A 22,797-nucleotide genomic window follows, 5' to 3' on the forward strand; every position below is an offset into this window, starting at 1 on the left:
TTATGGTGCCTGGAGGGCCTGCCCCTTGTGGTCCTTCAGGGACGGTGCTTGGTCATCACCGGTTCTGGTTCTTCAGTGGTTGGCCGAGTCCGTGGTGGGTCCAATTATTCTGTCACGATTTGAGGAGGACGTAGACCCAAATGCTGGACAGAGCGGCAGGACGCAGACGGGTGCAGGAATAAAGGTTTTAATTTTGAAGCACTTACAGGACGAACATGAGAGACACAGACGGGGAAACAAGGACAGGTGATCTGAGAAAGAAAACTAAAAAGCAAAGGCTATAAATACACAGAGGAACTAACAGGAAACATGAGAAGTGAATTTGCTAATTAAACCTGATGAGCAGACAAACAGGAACGAACCCAAGCAGAAACACACGGGACAGTCGTCGTCAATGTGCTGAGTTTATTCAACAAGCCAGCATCGTCTAGCAACATAAAAAACCTCGTAATAACGGAAACATTCAGCCCAAACTACACAAAAATCTTCTGTCCCAGGGAACGCAGTCATATCCATTTCTTCTTCACATTATCGGCTTCATTAGCACATTTTCAGAGGTTTTTTATTAATTCTCAGCCTATAATGTCACAACTTTTCACAGTGTTGGTTCTCTTAAACTCTTAAAACGGGTTCATTTACCTGCAGACAGGTAAATCATCACACGAGATCATCTTTTATGTTTAACGTCCAGTTTTAGCCGTAAAACTTGTTTCAGGACCCCCAGAACCAGCCTACACGACTTCCTGAAATAAGTCACGTTGTGTGAAATATGAAGAGAAGCGTCCAGGTGTTTTTTCCAGGAAATATGACCAGGTGTGATTATTTACTGGACTTTAGTCTGAATCTTCTCCCGTGTTTTTACTCACATGACGTAGCTCATTTGTCCAGTGTACAAGGTGTGTGATGATGTCATCAGTTGTTTGTAGACAGGAAGTAGGAGGGGCCTATTCTGTGAAACCTGATGATAAAATGATTAGAATAAAAAGAGGACCATTTAGTGAAAAAAGAGGCTTTTAGCTTCAGCAGCGTCTCTGGGAATGAAAGATTTCCTGATCTCAGAAGTTGAAGCAAGTCAGCTGCTGAATAAGTTGCTTAGACGTGATGACGTTGTGTCTCAGCTCATTTCCTGGTAGGCGTGTCTCACTGGCCGACAGATTTCACTTCCCTCTGCAGATCTCAGCTTTGATTGTGGCAGAGCTCAGAAGAGGAAGCTGCTGCAGAGATGAGCGTCTACAGCGATGCATCCACCGAGGACCTCAACGACGAGCTGGAGACTTTGGGGTAAAGTTTCCACACTTTAACCTTCCCTTCACCCAGTTAGCTGCCAGCTGGACGGGATGAACGCAAACCTTTGTAAAATCCTCTAGAAACTCTATTTATTTGAAGAAACTGTGATTTTATTGTGTTGTAAATCTGATATGACACACATACCTGCTGAAAGTACAGACACAACATAACAATTAGACATGATGGCTCAGAGTCAAGGTTCATCAGAACGGAAAGTTTCATGTCGGGTCTTTAAATTACTGACTTATCGTTTACAAATCTTCTTTTAATGAACAGCCGGATGGCAGATGAATCGCCCTTTGGGATCAATAATGTTTTCTGAATCTGGATATTATAAAGTTTCTGCTTCCTGAACCAAAACAGCTGATTTTAACTGCAGGAGGAAACAGAAGACGTCCTAAAATGTGCTAATAATAATCATTATAATAATTATTATAATAATAATTATAATAATAATAATGATAATAAAAGCTGCAAGCAGCAGTGGCAGCCCTCACGCCTGCGGCGCCGCTTCAGCCTGGCGACCTCCCTCCTGCAGCTGTATCCTCATCCATCCAGGGATTTCTTTATTAGGTGGCCATTTTCCCCCTCAGAGGATCAACTGGCACGTCAGTGTTGACATCTGAAGTGTTCATGACCTTGTTTCTGACATGTTGTGTTACAGTCGTACAGATGGGGGAGGATGATTTTCACGCCATGTGGCCATCAGGTGGCGCTCTGACTTTGAGCCGGTATTCATGTACTAACATATTCAGGATGGGACTCGAATGAAAAATTTAAAATGTCACTTGCTTTGGTCAACTGAGTCCAGCCTTACAGCAACTTCCTGTTTCATGGCGAAGGTTTGAAATCTCACAGGAAGCCATTTTAATCATGATGCCGCAAGAACTCCGTCATATTTTCAATACTGACTTCATGAAGGATGGTACTATTGAGTGTGAATTGGTTTTAAAGGTATTAAAGGGTTAAAATGATGGGACTTCCTGTTTCCAGGGGGCGGAGCTATGGCGTTGACAACATCCGGACATGTAGATGTGGTCGGCATGGAACTGCAGTGAAACATGTTCAGTTTGGTGCAGGCTGGGTGTTGTATGTCAGGGATATTGGATTCTGTGTTGATGGCGAAACACCGCTGAACGCCAACGCATTTAAAATGCAACGCAAAGAAACAGCAAAAAATTACCCTAAAAATAGCCCTTTTTCTCAAGATGGCCGACTTCCTGTTATGTTTAGCCTTTGGGTCCAAGAGGCTCTTTTTGTCCTGGCATGTTCTAACCATGTGCTGAATTTCATCCATGTCGGTCCATGTAGTGGATGGGGCTGATCAACTAAAATGATTGTAGGGGGCGCTGTGGAGGCATATTGCAAATTGTCCAGCATATTTTCAGTTTTCTGTTCCAGTCGTGACTGTCATCCACCCTGGAGATCAATGGTACAATGGGTCAGTTCCAGGAACTTCCTGTTTCATGGTGTCAGACAAATATTCGCCATGGCGGTGCTTTAGTGTAGACAAAACATTGGCATATTGGTGTGTTGAGGGTGGGCCAGACTTCAGACTCATCATGGTGAAACGTCAAACTTTGAGGCCCCGCCCCCACCATACGCTAACTAGTTTGAGAAAGTTTTTGATAAATTTTAATCACACAAGCCTTTTGAAGATGGCAGTACGATAAAATCTCTAGTTCATTAAAATATGTCAGCAAAACACCAAAATGGCGACTTTGACACAAAATGTCCAACTTCCTGTTGGACCGGGTCGTCCTCTTCCACCTTCTAGTACCGGGTCGTCCTCTTCATCAGGTCCACCTTCAAGTACCGGGTCGTCCTCTTCATCAGGTCCACCTTCAAGTACCGGGTCGTCCTCTTCATCAGGTCCACCTTCAAGTACCGGGTCGTCCTCTTCATCGGGTCCGCCTTCTAGTACAGAGTCGTCCTCTTGATCGGGTCCACCTTCTAGTACCAGGTCGTCCTCTTCATCAGGTCCGCCTTCTAGTACCGGGTCGTCCTCTTCCTGAGCTTTGTGACATGGTGCATTATCCTGCTGGAAGTAGCATCAGAAGATGCTCCACTGTGGTCATAAAGGGATGGACATGGTCAGCAACAATACTCAGGTAGGCTGTGCTGGTTAAACCAGGCCACGTTGGTACTAAGGGGCCCAAAGTGGACCAAGAAAATCTCCCCCCACCATGACACCAGCAGCAGCCTGAAGTGTTGATCCAAGGCAGGATGGGTCCATGTTTTCTTGATGTTTCCAGCAGATTCTGAGCCGAGCATCTGAATGTGGAGCTGAAATGGAGACTCATCAGACCAGCAACGTTTCTCCATCTTCTATTGTCCAGTGTTGGTGAGTGTGTGTGAATTGTAGCCTCAGTTTCCTGTTCTTAGCTGGCAGGAGGCACCCGGTGTGTCTTCTGCTGCATCCTGGTCCAGATAACTGCTGCTCTGGATATTTTCTCTTCTTCAGACCATCTCTGGAAACCCTGGAGATGGTTGTGGGTGGAAATCCCAGTAAATACTCAGACCAGCAACCACGTTCAAAGTCTCTTAAATCCTCTTTCCTCCTCATTCTGATGCTCAGCTTGAACTTCAGCAGGTCGTCGTCACCACGTCTACATGCTGCCGTGTGATTGGTTGGTTAGATATTTATGTAAACAGGAAGTAGAACAGGTGGAGCTGATGAAGAAGACGGCAGTCTGTAAAACATGATGGCATCTTAAAAGTTAATGTGAGCCCATGAATCAGTGGCAGGTATCTGATACCGCCCCCCCCCCCCCCCCACCCCCCCCCCCACACACACACACACTAAATGCAAATAGAGAAGTTTCACATCCTTTTACTGGTTTCCTTTGCATCTGTCAGTTTGTCATACAGAAGAAATAATTTCTTCTTTCCTCTGGACTCCCCTGTGAGGTCTGCTGTTCCACATCCTCTTAGAAAACAAACAATACTTTAAGTTTTACTGATCTTTATTGACATTCTGCTAAATACAGTAATGATGGAAGAAGCAACTGGGAAGAAGTGTAAAGAATATTAAGGGTCGTCCAGATCCTTCCCCTGGTCCTAATCCTGATCAGACATGTCCAATAGAAGAGGTACAAAGAGGGAGACAGAGTGATGGAGGGATGCAGAGGGGGTGTAGACTGAGACTGGACGATAACAGAAAGTCTCCTTAACCAGACTGGACTGGAGTCTGAGGTCTGGTTCCAGAGGGGAGTGATTATTCCGAACTGGTCAGAAGTCTGAGAATCAGAGTGAGGAGGATCATGGTGGGGTGAATATAATTTCAGAGGTGAGGATGGTTTTGTTATTAAAGTTTATTCCCAGCCTCTCTGTTGTTGAAGGTGGTACCACTACGACCTGTCGCGCCACGCTGCCGAGGCCCTGCTGCTGTCCAACGGGACGGATGGAAGTTACCTGCTCAGGAACAGCAATGAGGGTCCAGGTTGCTTCGCCCTGTCGGTCCGGTCAGTCACTCACCAATAAATTACTAATAATAAAACGCCGAAAGAAGATAATTAATTATCATCTCCTGTTCTTTCAGGCTTCAGTTTGAGTCATGAAAACAGAGAAAAACGGCTTTTTAGTCATTATTAGAATATTTACATTCCATACATCTGCATTAAAATGGATATGAATGGATTTAAATCAGTCCTAAAGAATGTGTATAGTGTAAATTAATTATTAGTTAAATGCTTGTTAATTTAACAGTGAAACTTTTTGAAAGACATTTTATCAGAGAAATTTATTTTTTAAAAAAAGGATCTTGAAGACAAAAAACAAAAAACAAAAAAACTGAAGTTTGAGGATTTCTTACATAGCCTGTAAACATGAAGACCAAGGAGACAATGGTGGACTTGACCTGTCCCCCTAGACGTCTCTAACCCTGTGGGAGGGACCTTGGTGGAAGCGGTACTCGGGGCTCCATATCAAGGACGGCCTCGCCTGGAGCAACACTTCCTGCCTGGTTCGGAAAGCACAGCAGCGGCTCTGCGTCCTGAGGAGGTTGAGGCGTTGGGCTTGGGACTTCTACAGATGCGTGAAGGAAAGCGTCCTCTGCTCTGCCATCACAAGACAGAGGTCTGTGGGACGCCTGTCCACACCGCGGACATTTCTACCTCCAGATGCAGAAAACGGGCCTCACACATCAGGAAAAACCCCACTCCAGTTACTCCCCTCCCCTCAGGCAGGAGGGCACCACTAACAGCTGTGAATGTTATTTCCGGGCAGCTTGTGCAGCAGCTCCTGCTCACCATTCAGCTTCTCCTCTAGTTTCTTATAGTTTAACTTCATTCTTGTTTAAGTTTTTTTACCTACTCGGTAACTCAGCCTGCACTATGGACACCAAACTTATTGAGGTTGCACTGGTCCTTTTACTGCTTTCTGCACTCTTCACAACAGCGTCCGGGGATCCCGCACATAGCCATGGCTCCATTGTTTACACCAGAGATCAGCTGTTAGCTCTCAGTAGCACAAAGGCGCTACTACCTGGAGAGAGACCCGACGTTCCTGAACCAAGGAGGAGACGGGATGTTGTGCGGGGGTGGAGCACCGCACTAGGAACAGACATTATAGACCGGCTCTCCTGTCCATCATCATGGGGAATGTAAGCTCTCTCCCTAATAAGATGGCAGAGCTAGCGGTGCTGACCAGGCACCAGAGGGATTACCGAGAGTGTAGCATCATGCTGTTTACAGAGACATGGCTAACCACGCTAACACCGAACACTAACATCGCGTTAGACGGCTAACAGACCATAGGGGTGGACAGGACAAAGGAGAGAGGTAAGAGGAAGGGTGGAGGTCTGGCAGTATTTCTTAATGATAGCTGGTGTAACTCTGGACACATCATTATTAAAGAACAACTCTGCAGTAAGGACACTGAGCTGTTAGCCTTTAGCATGAGGCCTGTTTACCTGCCGAGGGAATTCTCGCATGTCATTGCGAGAACAACGTATGTTCCCCGCTCGGCTAAGGCTGATGTGGCCTGCGATGCCCTCTACTCAGCCACAAGCAGGCTGCAGACACAACACCTGAATGCCCTCCTTCTTCTCTCTGGTGACTTTAATCGTGCCTCCCCATCGTCCACTTGCCCACTTTCCCTCAATATGTTTCATGTCACACCAGAGACAATAAGATATTGGATTCATTTTATGCCAAGGAGGCATATTGCTCATCACCCCCCACCCCAGGAAGATCTGATCACAACCTGGTGCACCTCTGGCCCATGAACAAACCTCTGGTACCCAGGCGGTCACATAGTAGGATGATGGTCCGACGAGGCTAAGGAGGTCCAGGGGGACGACACTGACAGTCTTACACACTGTATAAAGGACCACATCGACTTCTGTGTGGAAAACACTGTTCCTACCAGGACTGTACACTGTTTTTCCAGCAATAAACCTGGATTACTCCCGACATAAAGGCTCTCCTGAATGAGAAAAAGAGGTCCTTTTGGTCAGGAAGTAAAGAGGAGCTGAGGATTGTGCAGAGGGAACTGAGGAGGGAGATCAGGGAGGGAAAGATCACCTACAGAACAAAGATCAGCTGTAGCAGAACAATGTTAGCAGAGTCTGGAGGGGCCTTAAAACCATCTCTCGCCTCAAGGAACCCGATGATGGGCAAATGCCCTCCATCTGTTCTTCAATAGATTTGATCATCTTCAGGGCTGCAGGTCCAGATGGAATCAGCTCAAAGCTTCTCCAGATCTGTGCAGACCAGCTGTGTGGGATAGTGTGTCACCAAAAGAGCTGGTCCACAGGTCTAAACACTCTCCTCCGGCACCGGTGAGCATCCAGCGAATGGACATGAGAGGGTGACATCTTGCAGGTACCTGGGTGTTCACCTGAACAACAAGCTGGACTGGACTGACAACACTAAGGAGACTCAGGTCTTTTGGAGAGCAGGGGACTCTGCTGAGATCCTTCTTTGACTCTGTGGTGGCATCATCCATCTATGATGGTGTGGCCTTCTGGGGCAGCAGCATCTCGACTGCTGACAGGAAGAGACTGAACAGCTGGTTAAGAAGGCCAGCTGTCCTGGGACGCCCCCTCCATCCGGTGGAGGTGGTGGTGGAGAGGAGAATCATGGCTAAGCTTTTGTCTCTGATGGAGGAAACGTCCCACCCCATGCAGGACTGTTTAACAACACTGAGCAGCTCCTTCAGAGACAGGCTGCTTCACCGTGGTGTGAAGGAGAGAAACTGCAGGTCCTTCCTGCCGGTCGCCACAACGGGAACTAAGAACACACACAGACGTGTGATGTCACCGCTGTAAACTCATTCTGGATCTATGCTTTTAGACAGACTTCTATACAGATTTTATAGACTTTTTATACAGTTTTTGTTCTCATCTCTGTAATGCTGATTTTTAAACCATCACCTTAGCTGCTGTAGCATTGAAACTTCCCCACTGTGGAACAAATAAAGGATCATCTTATCTTATTAAGAGGAGGACCACCAGACTGAGGACCAGCTTCTACCCGGCAGCTGTGAGACTGGTGCTGGGGGAGGACCTCTGCAGCACAGGATGCACAAGTTCACAGCGTTCCTTTAAACTTCCACTGGAACACCAGCTCAGTGGTCCAGACTGTTGTTGCAGTAAGCTCCCACCATTATTACAGCATCATGTTTTAGACTGTTAGTTTCATACGTTACCCACTTAGCTTATTTGTTTATTTCTTTTTATTATTTATACATAAAATAAAGAATCATTGTATTCTTCATTTGACTGGTATTGTGTGTTTATTGTGTAGCGTGTTTCTCTTCGTACTTTCCGTTGATCTAATAGACATGCTCAGTATCGTTTCTATACAATATTTGGAATGCGGGTTTTCATGCTGGCTGATCGGAATAATAATGGCAATCATCCACCTGCTGCAGAAGGCTAACTCCTCCCTGTACAGACCGACACCTCAGTACACATCATGGTCTTGGACTTCTCCAGCGCCTTCAACACCGTCCAGCCCAGCCTGCTGAAGGCCAGACTGGAGAACATGCAGGTGAGCGCTCCCTTCGTGGCTCGGGTCGAGGACTATCTGGTGGGCAAACCAGTTTGTTTCTGATCGTCTGATCAGTAACCCCCAGGGTTCTGTGCTGCCTCCCTACCTCTTCACCACGTCAGACTTCATGTTCTGCACGGAGTCGTCATCTACAGAAACTCCATGATGACTCGGCCATTGTGGGGTGTGTGGAGGGAGGGAGGCTGAGTACAGGGACCTGGTAGACCGCTTTGTGAAGTGGTGTGGGGAGAACCTCCTGCAGCTGAATGTGGCGAAGACGAAGCTGATGGTGGTGGACTTTTGGAAGAACCCTGTCCTCTCCTGTCTGCATCAGGGGGACGGACGTGGATCTCGTGGACTCATACAAGTACCTGGGTGTAACACGGGACACTAAACTGGACTGGTCCACCAACACAGAGGCTGTTTACAAGAAGGACAGAGCCGGTTTTACTTCCTGAGGAGGCTCATGTCGCTTCATGTCTGCAACCAGATGCTGCAGATGTTTTATCCGTCTGCTGCCGTGTCCTGGGGTGCGGCCATCGAGGCAAAGGACGCCAGCAGACTGGACAAACTGATCAGGAAGGCCCAGTCTGTGGTTGGCTGTAAACTGATCACCATGGAGGAGGTGGTGGAGGACAGGATGCTGGTAAAGCTGCTGGCAGTCATGGACGATCCTTCTCACCCCTCCACACAACACTGGACAAGTAAAGAGCAGCTTCAGACTCTGCTTCAGTCACACGTTACACCTTCTCTACCTGTCAGAGCCGCATCACACACCTTCACCTTCTGCACACGCCCATCACAACTCTGAACTCTCGGATGTGGTTTTTCCACTTTAAACCTTCTTTTTGCCCCCTTGACAGCGGTCACCCAGCTCTAATTAAAAGTACTTTTCGCTCCATCGGCCCTGTTATTTTGTCCCTGGTTAACTCCTCTTCAGACTGTTCCTGCTGCTTTAAGCATGCTCTTGTTTAGCCTCTTTTAAAGAAACCTAACTGGGATCCCTCAGTTCTGACTAACTACAGGCCGATTTTTAAATTACCTTTTTTTTTTTATTATCAAAAAAAGGTAATTTAATTGACATGGTGGACCACCAAATCCTCCTGTGTCGGTATCAGAGGAACTGTCCTGCGCTGGTTCTGGTCTTACTTCTCTGTGTGTTCACCTTGAGTTTTCCTCAGCTGCAGCCCTCTCAGCTATGGGGTCCCACAGGGGTCCCTTTTGGGTCCAGTACTTGTTTCCCTGTATATGCTGCCCTTGGGATCTGTTTTTCCTACCATTGCTGTGCTGATGACGTCCAGATCTAAAACCACAGGGGGATTCTCTGACTAACCTCGGCTGCTTGTGTGATCTGAAAGCCTGGATGGATTTAAATTTCCTCACTTAAATGAGGAAAAAACTGATATATGGTTTGTGGAAGTTCTGAGCTTCTATATAGTACCGTTAGTGTTCTCGGTCAGCTTACTAAGTTTTGTCAAACCTATGTGTTTATTGACAACTTCAACCGACAGGTTAATGCTGTAGTCAAACGTGTTTTCTTCCATCTGAGGCTGCTTGGCAACTTAAAGGCGTACCTGCCCAAGCGTGACCTGGAAAAAGTTACCCCCCTGCTCATCATATCCAGCTTAGATTACTGCAGCTCTCTGTATTATGGCCTTGACCAGCCATCTCTACACCGGCTGCAGCTAAAACGCTGCTCGGTTGCTTCCAGGGACGAGACGACTTGATCACATCACCCCTGCTCGCCTCCTTGCATTGGCTTCCTGTTAGTTTTAGGACCCAGTACAAGGTTTTATTGTTTTTAAAGCCTTAAATGGTTTGTCTCCCTCATACTTGTCAGAGTTGCTACAGCAGCAGGCTCCAGCCAGGACTCTGAGGTCCTCTTCACAGCTCCAGGTTGCAGATCTTTCTCTGTTGCTGCTCCAAAGCTGTGGAAAAGCTTCACATCAGAGCTGCTCGCTCTGTCTCTGGTTTAAATCTCCACTCAAAACCCACTTCTTTGTGCTGGCATTTGAACAAAACTGAGTTTGACATTCACGTGTTTTATTTTATTTTAGTTTTATTCTAGTTTTTATTCTAGTTTTATTGATTTTATTCTTTTAATGATTTTACCTTTTTATCATTGTTATTTTTATTGTTTTATTGTGTAGTGTTTTATTTTCATCCATCCATCCATCCAATAAATAAATAAATAAAGTTTTTTTCTGGTGTATCATTACCAGAATGTCTTTGGTTTTACTTTGAAAATGAAAGTGAGGGAAGACTGTTGTATTTTTGTTGTTGGGTTTATTTCCTGTGTTTTTCTGTGCTGTGCAGGGCGAAGGACTCGGTCAAGCATTTCCACGTGACACGCAGAAACAACGTCTACATCTTTGGGTTCAACATGTTCACTTCCCTCCAGGACTTCGTAAATCACTTTGCAAACCAGCCTCTTCTGGGCAGTGAAACAGGTACTCGCCACCCTGCAGCTCATCAGTCCTGCGTGTTGACGCCATGTCTGCAGAAAGCAGCTTTACCAGCCCCAAACGCACCATGTGACCTGTGAGCTTCACCTTCACTTATTGCTGTGGGAATCAGTGTTGTGCTAGTTAGTGAAAACAGTAACTAGCTACAGTTACTAGTTACTTCATTTAAAAAGTAACTCAGTTAATTTGTTGTTTACTTACACCAAAAAGAAATGCATTACTGTTAAAAGTAACTTTTAGTTACTTTTGTAAAATTCTCCCAATAATGTCTTTATGATTTAATTACAATGTTTTATGAAATATAAAAAAAAAACCGTCATTTTTTAACAGTAATTATTCAGTTCAGGCCAGCAGATTATTTAAAAATACATGAATAATTAGAAATAAAAACACAGCTCAAAAATTAAATCTATGCTGTTTGTTAAACCTCCAACACAATAAAACAATGTGCTGCCATGTATATATATGGGTGTATATATATATATATATATATATATATATATATATATATATATATATATGTATGTATATACCAAAATATCACTGAGACTCTCCGAAGGGATTAATAAAGTATATATATACTATTCTATATATATATATACATATATATATATATATGTATATATATATAGGCAGTCAAAAATCCTGCAGTGGGGCTGGACCACAGAGACAGTCTCTTTCATGTAACCAGGGCAACCACACCGTAGGCAAAAAGGTCTACCCTGGTCATCCCAACACAGCACCCTCTCACACCGTTGCCCTGATCATTCCTCTGCCCACCGAGGCCTACTAGCCACCACGGGGGGCCTCGATGGTGGAGGAGGGAGGTCCCAGTGGATCCTCCAAAATGTCATTTTTAAGGGAGGAGAGCTGCTCTCTCACCTCCATCAGCATTCTGCCTTTGAAGCTTCCTGAGACTCAGCTGTAGATGGTGTAGGCATGGGAGCACCCATTGGAGCTGGTGCACCAACCCTTAGTGTGTTCACCTTTTTCACAACACTCTGCAACTCCCGCTAAACCACTTTGCCTCCATACTCAGTTCGCCAAACTTAAGGGTGGGGCTCCGTCTTACCAACTTCTGCAGCTCCATATGCACAGACCCTGTGCTGCAGAATGGTCAACCCGGCTACCAACTGAGATCTCAACACCTCCTCAGTAGCCTCGTCCTGCCCTGGCTCCTTCAGTTGCCACTGGGCGAGACACTCATGCAACCGCAGAATGAAGGCCTCACCCCTTCCCCACGTTGCTGCTGGCTTAAAGTTGGCCTCCAGGGTGGTCTACCAAGCTTTATTAAGTTTGCGATGAAGGCTCTGAAAGTGTTTTTGATCTTGTACAGCTTCAGGCATTCCAGGATCCATGTATGTGGCATTGAGTCGTAGGCTTTTTGGCAATCAATCCAGGCAATGCAAAGGTTGGTCTGTCTGGCTGGTCTCGGACAACAGTTCTATCAACCAGCAGCTGGTGTTTGGCTCCTCTGGTACCATTACCAATACCTTTCTGTGTGTCTGTCATGCATTGATCCATGTGCCCACTTATCTTAGCCGCTATGATGCCCGACAGGAGCTTCCATGTTGTGGAGAGACAGGTTATCGGCTGATAGTTGGATGGGATTGTTCCTTCTGGGGATCTTCCAGTATCAGGACTGTCCATCCTTTGGTCAGCCATTCAGGGTGAGTCCATCCCTCAGCAGTTGGTTCATTTGTGATGCTAGGTGCTCATGGAGTGAAGTTAGCGTCTTTAACCAGTAGGTGTGGATCATGTCTGGTCCAGGTGCTGACCAGTTCTTCATGCCTGTGAGTCATTGCTGGATATCGGCTACTGTGATGGTAACTTGACTTTGTTCAGGGAGGGAGCTGTGGTCCACTCTTAGTTCTTTTAACCCCTGTGTTTTACTGTCATGTGATGCCTCCTTCTCTCATATGTTTTTCAGTATTGTTCAGTCTCCAGCCTTGTTGGGTTAGCGTGTGGTATTACCTGCTACTGGGAGTACACTGTAGCTGGTTTAATGGAGAACAGCCGGTGTATTTTCCTGGCCTCTACTTCTCTTATGTATCTTGATGTCAGTGTAGAATGTGGCTATTGAAGTTTCCATTATATATACTATAATATTATATATACAGTATATATATATATATATATATATATATATATATATATATATATATATATATATAAAAGACTGACTGGTGAGAAGTTCCAGGTTTATTTGCTGTAGTTTGCAGACCGTCTCTTTTGTCCTGATTTACTGAAAATAACTGTTACTGAATGGTGGCCAGTCATGTTCACCAACATTCCTGCTCTGGAATGCTGCTGGATGACATTCAACCCACATCCCTATCCAGCTGATAATGCTGTTGTTTTTCAGACATCACATTCTTATACAAGTGCTGTGATGAAAGAAGGTCTGAGAACAGATCTGCCTTCACGTAGCATGTAAAACATGTGATGCAGGTAGGCACCTCCCGGGGAACAGGGTTGCCTGCTGCTGCCAGTGGCTCACCTTCTGGAGGGAAGTTCACTTCATGTAGGGATGTGGGACACGTGCATGTCGTACTGGGTATAGCGGAGGGGGCCATCTAAGTGGCCCCTGTGGCAGCTTGCCTCTCAGTTTTAATTACACTTAGACATCAAAACACAATACACAAACAACTTCTGGGGGGCATGCACAACATGGTCACTGCCCCTCAGTTTTAATTGCAAGCAAGACACACTTCACAAACAGTCATGAGCGGGGAGGGTTAGGGCAATGAGGTCCTTTCACACCCCTGATTCCTGGGCGCCACCATGGACAGGCAGAGGGAGGTGGTTGCCCCAGGGGCCAGGGTCCAGGCTGGCTGTGCTGATGGGGGGGGGCTGCAGGGCATAGGGGAGTGCCCAGTCTACAGCATCTGGGTGGGAGAGTGGTGGGCGGTGGTGGTGGGGGCTGGATTTGAGGCTCGCTATCGGTCTATTGGAGATGTCTCCCCCAGGGCAGGGTGGGAAGGTTAAGTGTGATGTGGGTGTGTGAAAGGTTTTCATGGGTACGGCACAGGGGAGGCTGTGAGTGAGAGTACAGGGTGGATAGATGGGGTAACGAGGGAGGGTGTAGGAGGATAGGAGCATGGTCGATGGTGCCCTGGGTTCCCGGAGTGTGCGGCTGGAACACTAGGGTTGGTGCTGGCCCTTTGCTCTGGTTGCCCTGGATGGCCCACAGGGGCCTGTGCCCCGTGATAGCAGGAGGGCTCTGGCTGGGGCCTTCCTCTGCCACCGCCTGGGTGGGTCCAGGGTGGTCTTGGGTTGGTGCTCCAGGATGCTGCTGATGGCCCGGGTCTCTGGGCCGCCCTAGTCTGCCTCTGGCCTCCATAGTGACGTGGTCACATCTGCAGGATCACACTCATCTCTGATCCTCCTCTTCCTCATCCTCTGCATGCTGACTCAGCACTGAGGTGTCCAGTGAGTTTATACACTAAGAGATGCTTTGGTTCAGGTGTGTGTGTTTCTGGTTCTTTGGTTGTTGTTGTGATACATGTTGTTGTTGTTGTCTTGGTTATTTTTTAGGAACTCCTGATGATTGTCTGCTTAGTTTACCTGTAAAAGCTGTAGGAAATTCTCTGTTGTGTTTCTGTACAGGTGTAGCAGCTGCTTGTCGGCTGTTAGGTTGGACTGAAGCTTGTTGCTTCTATCTGCTGGATATTTATAAATTTCCTTTTTCCTTTTTTTCATTATGCTCCTTTTTTGACCTGTCCACTCAGGTCAGGTCCAGCAAGATTACATAAATTCATTCATTCATTCATTCATGTATTCAATCAATCAATCAATCAATCAATCAATCAATCAATCAATCAATCAATCAATCAATCAATTAAAAAAAAGGAAAAGATACCCATATAAATATTAATAAACTCCCCCAGCAAAGCAAATTTGTTCGGCACAACACAGCAACCAGACCATCATTCTGCCGCCACCGTGCTGGACAGGACAAGGTAGAGAAAAAAAAGAAAATTAAGAACACTCCTCCATCTGTGGTGATGCGGGTAGAACACGCCTCCGTCTGTGGTGATGCGGGTAGAACACGCCTCCGTCTGTGGTGATGCGGGTAGAACACGCCTCCGTCTGTGGTGATGCGGGTAGAACACGCCTCCGTCTGTGGTGATGCGGGTAGAACACGCCTCCGTCTGTGGTGATGCGGGTAGAACACGCCTCCGTCTGTGGTGATGCGGGTAGAACACGCCTCCGTCTGTGGTGATGCGGGTAGAACACGCCTCCGTCTGTGGTGATGCAGATAGAACACGCCTCCGTCTGTGGTGATGCAGATAGAACACGCCTCCGTCTGTGGTGATGCAGATAGAACACGCCTCCATTTTCCTCCAGCAGCAGTGTAACCTTCCTTCTTTCACCACCAGGAACCCTCATCGTGCTGAAGAGTCCGTACCCCTGGCGGGTGGAGGAGCCATCCATCTACGAGTCCATCCGAGTCCACACGGCGATCCAGTCGGGCCGCACGGAGAATGACCTGGTAGCGAGCGCTCCTTCGGTATGTTTGTCAGCAACAAATCAGCTGACACCAGCTGTTTTTCCTTTCCTTTTTTCCTTTTTCTTTATTCTTTCCTTGAATGAAAACCAGTTGATGGAGGAAATTGGCCAGTTTGTTGGATTATAACATAAAAATGTGATTTCATTAATTTATAATTATTCTTTCTGTTATAGATCTGCATGTCTGAACATTTGATCTTTGAACTGTCAATGATCCCAAACACCTCCAGGTCAAACTGAGTTAAACTGAACTGGTCTCTGTAGTCTTTGTCCAACAGTTTAATTCATTTCAAGGAATTTCTTCATGATGAGACTTTAATAAAACACTTTTTCTATAAAGGAACCCTCCTCATGTTGTTTAAGGCTGAGAATTAACAGTCATACATCAGCTTTACTGCTCAGCGCTGGCCCCCATGGTCTCTCGTGGTTCTACTATACTGTACTGGCTATATATGCTGTACTATAGCTGGTATTTGGATTTTAGAAAAAAACAAAAAAAAAAAAAACATTTGCTGTTTTTGCTGCAGCTGGGAACAAAAGAAGGTTTTCTGGTGAAACAAGGTGCCTTTGTGAAGGTAAGAGCAGAGATTTCTGCAGCAAACATCAGGAATCATCTGGTCTGTGGTGGAAACACCTGAGACGGATCAGGACTCATTCAGACCTTTTTCTGTGCAGAACTGGAAACAGAGGTGGTTCACATTGAACAGATACGAACTCAAATACTTCAAGGACAAAATGGTGAGTCTGCTGCCAGGACGAGCCTCAAGCAGCTGCAGCTGTTTACATGTCAACAGCTGTTTTTCCTGTTGCAGTGTGAGGAGCCCATCCGAACCCTGGACCTGAGATCCTGTTCTGCAGTCCAGTTTGACTACTCTCAGGACAGAGTCAACTGCTTCTGGTTGGTAACTGTGTACGTCTGATTTGTGTCTGAGGGTCAGTGAATGCAGCATCATGTGAATATTAGGAATTGCTACAGCTGCCATTGAAGCCATGTCTAAAAAAATACAAAAGCAAAAGTAGAATAAAGCAACATAAAGTCTTTACGAGAATATAATAAATATAACAGAAAGAGTATAAAAGCAGCACAAAGGGAATAATAAGTTTAATGAGTAAAATTTGGCGTATTGTACTTGTGTTATAACACAGGACACATGAATGACATGTCTTCATGATAAAACTCAATCAGGGATGTTTTTTAATAAAAAACTTTCACAGATTGAATCATGTTTACCAGCCGTGTGTCTGTAAAGTTTCGGTCCGAGTACAGAATGCTGAGGAACTTCTTAAACAAAGTGGGGCACATAAAGGTTATCAGGCTGTTTTTGTCCCGATTTTCCCTTCCCGACCAAGGATGGCAAACGCCCGATCATCTTAAAGACCCTGCGCTCAGCTTATCGCAGCACACCACACACAGTACGATAAAAACTGATTTATCTTTGTGTGTCGGGTCTCTAACAGGTACAAGCTCTTCAAATGTAGAAAATCCTTGAACACGCATCCAGCTTCACGCTGCTGTGTTTACATGGAGACACTGGAATCAGCTTACTGGCAACTTTCTGACTGAAACTGAAAAGATGATTCACGGTTTCAGCCTGAGGCCATGCTTGCTGAACTTCCTCATGAAAAAGGGAAGTTTTAGCTGTTAAATCAAAGAGGAAAACGTGAGTTGAGACGAGCTGGAAGCCAGTCGAGGATTGCTGAACTTCACTAATCTGACACCAAACAGGAAGTCCTGGAAATGGCTCCTGCAGCCAGATGAGGTCTGCCAGCGGGAACAGGGAGCGTTCCAGGTGTCAGGGTCTGGTCTTGGTTCTGTTCCTGGGTCTGGTTCTGTTCTTATGTCTGGTCCTGGTCTTGGTTCTGGGTCTACTCCTGGGCTTGGGTTTGGGTCTTGTTTCTGGGCGGAACTAATTCTTAGTGTCTTGTTGACAGTCTGGTGTTTCCTGAACGAACGTTTTATCTCTGTGCGAAGACGGGAGTCGAGGCGGACGAGTGGATCAAGATCCTCCGCTGGAAACTAGTGAGTATAAGCGCAGAACCGGGAGGGACCTGGGATTAAATAGCTGGAAGTCTGGAGTGAGAAATGCTCGGAGAAGATGCTAACATGTTCCTTTGGACATGTTGTCATGCAGCCGAAAGATCAGCTGTTGTTTGGAGTTAAATCAACACATCTTGGTGAGAAGAAGCTCCGCCTCCTGATGCACCGTGTGTCCATATTTAATAAATAATAACTCTGAAACTCCAAGCCGATAGGTTTGTTTCAGACTCTTTGTCCGGTTAGAATCCAAGTTGTAGAAGCCACAACAGCTGTCTGTTTGCTGCGGTGCTGAAAGGACAAGTTCATTAGAGAAGAATCAGTTTCATTAAAACCTTCGTTAAATAATTCCTTTGTTTATATTTGGGATTTTAGGTGTTGTGGAGAAAACTTGGAAGTCTTAAAATGATGTAAAACTCTGAAATCCGTATTTCTGAAGTGACTGAGATCCAAGCTTTAAGCTGTAAAACCTGCAGATCCTCGGATGTAGACCTGATGTAGACCTGTGGCAGGTCAGGACTCACGGACCAAGATGGCGGCTGCAGACACGTCTGAACCCACCGGAGGGGGTTTCTATGAAATGCTCCATGAAAAGCTTGCTGGGAAACGGAGGGACGTGCAACTGAGGGAAAGTTGCTCATTACAACATGCGTGTTTCAGCTCTGCAGACGTGTCGGAAGAACTTGTGCAACTTTACTTCCTCATCAGTGAAACTGAGTATTTGTACAGCAGAGCACAAAGCAGCTGGCCGACACCCAGCTGTGTCCAGGAAGCAGGTTTCCTGGTTTACAGACCAATCAGAAGCTGCTGCTCCATCCAGGTGGAAGAGTCAGAACATGTAATCAGATTACTGAACACTTAGTTATTCCTGCTGTTATAAAACGCAGGTTCAGATACTTCAGCCAGTTAAAGGTCAGAGAAAACGAGGGACTCTCCACACTGGGATGTTCATGAAAACATTTTATTTAAAATAAACCTGTAAGACATTTCTCTAAAAATGCTAATAAATATTTGACTTTTAGACATTTTTCTACTTTTTCCTTTTTTTACAAGTAGAGGAAAAAGTGAAGCAACGAAAAACAAAGCGTGTTCCTGCCTGCTGCATCCTTCCCAACAAGCCTCACTGGTTCAGCCTTATTCTGACTGGACTGTCAGGAACTTTAACATCTCACCTGCTAACTGAGTCTGAGATGGAGATCTGGGTCCCGGCAGGTTCAGTCCAGAACGGAACCTGCTGGGACATCCACTCCTGGAAGATCATCAGCTGTCTGGGAGGTTTTCTTTCTCTGCAGGATGATGGATCCAGGTAGTCTGAAAATGACCTGATAACCCTCCCAGACTGACGCTGTAGGGCCATTCTGATGTCTTTCCTCCGCGGCATCGTGCTAACTGAATGTTGCAGAACTGAACCTGGTGGATTTAGTTTCTCACTGATTCTGACTCAGCTGCTCAGTGGAGCCTAAAACTACTTTCAGCTCTACTCTTTCAGTGTTTCTGCTTTGAAATTTGTTTGTTTGTTTCCAGTCCCAGATAAGAAAAGGTCGATGACAGACGTGGCGGCTGATGCAGGAAAGAAGCTCCGCCTCCACAGAAGACGTCTAAGGAACCTGAACGTGGTTCCTGACCAACATGGATCTCGTTACTCCACATTTAGTTGTTTATGTTGTGACCAGATGAGGGAGGACGTTTCCTCTGAAGACACAAACATTGCTGAACTTTGTAGAACTGGTGTGTTTTTCTGTTACCGCCGTGGTTAAATGGATGTTTAACCCTTTAATGTTTACACTAAGAAAAAAACTGGACAAGTGTTTCTTTGCATTTTTTTTCATTTGGACAAAATAATAAAAATCTGTTTTATAACGAGTTGTTGAGTTAATAATGTAATAATCATAATGTGAAACCATAATGAGATTAAATTTTATGGACAGTATGGAATCAGGGGCTTTGCATTACAGTGGATCAAAAGTTATTTAAGAGTTAGCAGGTTGTGAAGTTCTTGTTCTTCATGTTTGGAGGTTGTGTGGAGGAGTAGAACTGGACTAAAGTGCTAGTTTTGTGGCTAATCACAGGGATGTTGACGCCCCATGAGCTGTTGTGCGGGTGGGCTGCTCGCCTCAGCGCCTCTTCTTCTACTTTGGCAGCAACGGAACAGCTGCGGTGGGCTGACAGAGGCGTAGACACCTGGGCATTTCAGGGGGGACACAGCCCCGTCCTGGCTGCAGTGGCCTTTCCCACCAGGAGGGTCACAGTTCATTCAGGATTTTATCATTTCATCATCATTAATCTGATCATTTTAAGACTGTTTTAAGGGTGAAATAAACTGCCAATAAAAAGAATTCCAAATCAGACTGAGCAGTTCATCATTCATTCTGTCAGCAGTGGAAATTTGTTACTGAAAAGACTACGTGGCATTTGTGGCGTCCCCCAGGGGTCAGTGTTGGAGCCAAAACTCTTTGCTCTGTATATTAATTATGTATGCAAGGTTTCCAAGTTATTTAAAGTCATTTTATTTCCTGATACTAATTTTTTTGTTCTTGGGATGATTTAAAACAGCTGTTGGAAGATATCAATAAAGAAATTAATAAATGAAAAATGTGGTTTGACAGAAACAAACTATCACTAAACCGGAATAAAACTGTCAGAGTATTTTAGTTTTATAAAGAGCAAAGCAGGGTTTGGATCAGAATCCCTCCATATTCTATATTTATTGGTTCATGTATATATATATATATATATATATATATATATATATATATGTATATATATATATATATATATATGTGAATGTATGAATGTATGATTTTACGTATGTATGTATGTATGTATATATGTTTTTACATATGTATGTATGTATGATTTTACGTATGTATGTATGCATGTATGTATGTATGTTTTTAACGTATGTGTGTATATATGTATGCATGTATGTTTTCACTTATGTTTGCATATCGGTTTGTATGAATGGATGTATGTATGTATGTAAGTATGTATGCATGAATGTATGTATGTTTTTACGTATGTATGTATGTTTTTACGTATGTATGTATGCATGTATGTTTGTATGTATGTATGCATGTATGTTTTCACATATGTTTGCATGTCGGTTTGTATGAATGTATGTATGGATGTATGTAGTTATGTTCATATGTATGTATGCATGTATGTATGTAAGTATGTATGTAAGTATATATGCATGTATGTATGTATGTTTTTACGTATGTATGCATGTATGTTTGTATGAATGCATGTATGTATGTATGTATGTATGCATTCATGCATGCATGCATGTATTTATGTATGTATGTGTGTATATATGTATGTGTGTATATATGTATGCATGTATGTTTTCACGTATGTTTGCATGTCGGTTTGTATGAATGGGTACATGTATGTATGTATGTATGTATGTATGTATGTAGTTATGTTCATATGTATGTATGTCTGTATTGTAATGGAAAATTTTATACACAATAACCTTTATATTCTGTATTCTACACTTTGTTTCTTTTCTTCCTTGTACCAGGCCATGAGGGGTTTACTACAATGACCTTCGACCTCAATGTTATCAGCTCATGCTCTGGCTCTATATTAACCAAGCACACATGTACCTCCCCAGACTTGTGCAGCCAAAGCTTCTTTGACTGTATGATTCTCACTTAGCTGATCAGCTCTTAATTAAATACTTTGATTCTCACTCAGTGTGTGATCTTTGATAAATAAATTCCACTACAGTATCTATGTATGTATGCATGTATGCATGTATGTATGTATGTTTTTACGTATGTATGTATGTATGTATGTATGTATGTATGTATGTTTTTATGTATGAATGTATGTATGTATGTATGTTTGTAAGAATGCAAGTATGTATGTATGTATGTTTTTACGTATGTATGCATTTATTTATGTATGTATGTACGTATGTTTTTACGTAAGAATGTATGTATGTATGTATGTTTGTAAGAATGCAAGTATGTATGTATGTATGTTTTGACGTATGTATGCATGTATGTATGTATGTATGTATGTTTTTACGTATGTATGTATGTATGTTTTTACGTATGTATGTATGTATGCATGTATGTTTGCATGAATGTATGTATGTATGTATGTATGTTTTTAGGTATGAATGTATGTATGTATGTATGTAGTTATATTCATATGTATGTATGGCCGTCTCTATGTATGTATGTATGTAAGTATGTATGCATGTATGTATGTATGTTTTTACGTAAGTATGTATGTATGTATGTTTTTATATATGTATGTAAGTATGTATGTATATATGTTTGCATGAATGTATGTATGTATGTTTTTAACCTTTGTATGTATGTATGTATGTATGTATGTATATATGTATGTATGTATGTATGTATGTATGTATGTATGTAGTTATATTCATATGTATGTATGGCCGTCTCTATGTATGTATGTATGTAAGTATGTATGCATGTATGTATGTATGTTTTTACGTAAGTATGTATGTATGTATGTTTTTATATATGTATGTAAGTATGTATGTATGTATGCATGTATGTTTGCATGAATGTATGTATGTATGTTTTTAACCTTTGTATGTATGTATGTATGTATATATGTATGTATGTATGTTTTTACGTATGTATGTATGTATGTTTTTACGTATGTATGTATTTATGAATGTATGTATGTATGCATTTATGTATGTATGCATGTATGTATGTTTTTACGTATGAATGTATGCATGTATGTAGTTATATTCATATGTATGTATGTCTGTCTCTATGTATGTATGTATGTATGTAAGTATGTATGCATGTATGTATGTGTATTTTTACGTATGTATGCATGGATGTATGTATGTATGTATGTTTTTACGTAAGAATGAATGTATGTATGTATGTTTGTAAGAATGCAAGTATGTTTGCATGAATGTATGTATGTATGTATGTTTTTAGGTATGAATGTATGTATGTATGTATGTATGTATGTTTTTACGTATGAATGTATGTATGTATGTATGTGTGTATATATGTAAGTTTTCACGTATGTTTGCATGTCGGTTTGTATGAATGTATGTATGTATGTATGTAGTTATTTTCATATGTATGTATGGCCGTCTCTATGTATGTATGTATGTATGTATGTAAGTATGTATGCATGTATGTATGTTTTTACGTAAGTATGTATGTATGTATGTTTTTATATATGTATGTAAGTATGTATGTATATATGTTTGCATGAATGTATGTATGTATGTTTTTAACCTTTGTATGTATGTATGTATGTATGTATGTATAAATGTATGTATGTATGTATGTATGTATGTATGTAAGTATGTATGCATGTATGTATGTATGTTTTTACGTAAGTATGTATGTATGTATGTTTTTATATATGTATGTAAGTATGTACGTATGTATGCATGTATGTTTGCATGAATGTATGTATGTATGTTTTTAACCTTTGTATGTATGTATGTATGTATTTATGTATGTATGTATGTTTTTACATATGTATGTAT

At 43.3% G+C, this 22,797-nt stretch overlaps 1 protein-coding gene across 3 annotated transcripts; it reads left to right on the plus strand.

Moving 5' to 3' along the window:
- Positions 1 to 1,172: 1,172 nt before the first annotated feature.
- On the plus strand, positions 1,173 to 19,823 carry dapp1 (dual adaptor of phosphotyrosine and 3-phosphoinositides). Of its 3 annotated transcripts, XM_041972332.1 has the most exons (9): positions 1,173 to 1,281; positions 4,629 to 4,751; positions 10,599 to 10,732; positions 15,130 to 15,260; positions 15,787 to 15,834; positions 15,935 to 15,997; positions 16,072 to 16,157; positions 17,192 to 17,279; positions 18,819 to 19,814. In XM_041972332.1, exons 1-9 carry the CDS (start codon positions 1,223 to 1,225, stop codon positions 18,840 to 18,842), a joined length of 756 nt encoding a protein of 251 aa, XP_041828266.1. In that variant the 5' UTR covers positions 1,173 to 1,222; the 3' UTR covers positions 18,843 to 19,814. The 3 variants fall into 3 exon arrangements, with proteins under 3 accessions (XP_041828266.1, XP_041828265.1, XP_041828268.1); XM_041972331.1 differs by having other exon boundaries at positions 17,192 to 19,821; XM_041972334.1 differs by lacking the exon at positions 4,629 to 4,751 and having other exon boundaries at positions 1,180 to 1,281; positions 17,192 to 19,823.
- Positions 19,824 to 22,797: the final 2,974 nt, after the last annotated feature.

The sequence above is a fragment of the Melanotaenia boesemani genome, chromosome 20 (genome assembly GCF_017639745.1).
Source record: "Melanotaenia boesemani isolate fMelBoe1 chromosome 20, fMelBoe1.pri, whole genome shotgun sequence".
Taxonomy (NCBI): Eukaryota; Metazoa; Chordata; class Actinopteri; order Atheriniformes; family Melanotaeniidae; genus Melanotaenia; species Melanotaenia boesemani.

Bases quoted from the DNA above. Each gene is read 5' to 3' on its own strand.
- dapp1 (XM_041972331.1), top strand. From the start codon at position 1,223: ATGAGCGTCTACAGCGATGCATCCACCGAGGACCTCAACGACGAGCTG. The intron at 15,835-15,934 runs GTAAGAGCAGAG...TTTTCTGTGCAG, and splicing joins AACAAGGTGCCTTTGTGAAG to AACTGGAAACAGAGGTGGTT. The intron at 16,158-17,191 runs GTTGGTAACTGT...TCTTGTTGACAG, and splicing joins GACAGAGTCAACTGCTTCTG to TCTGGTGTTTCCTGAACGAA.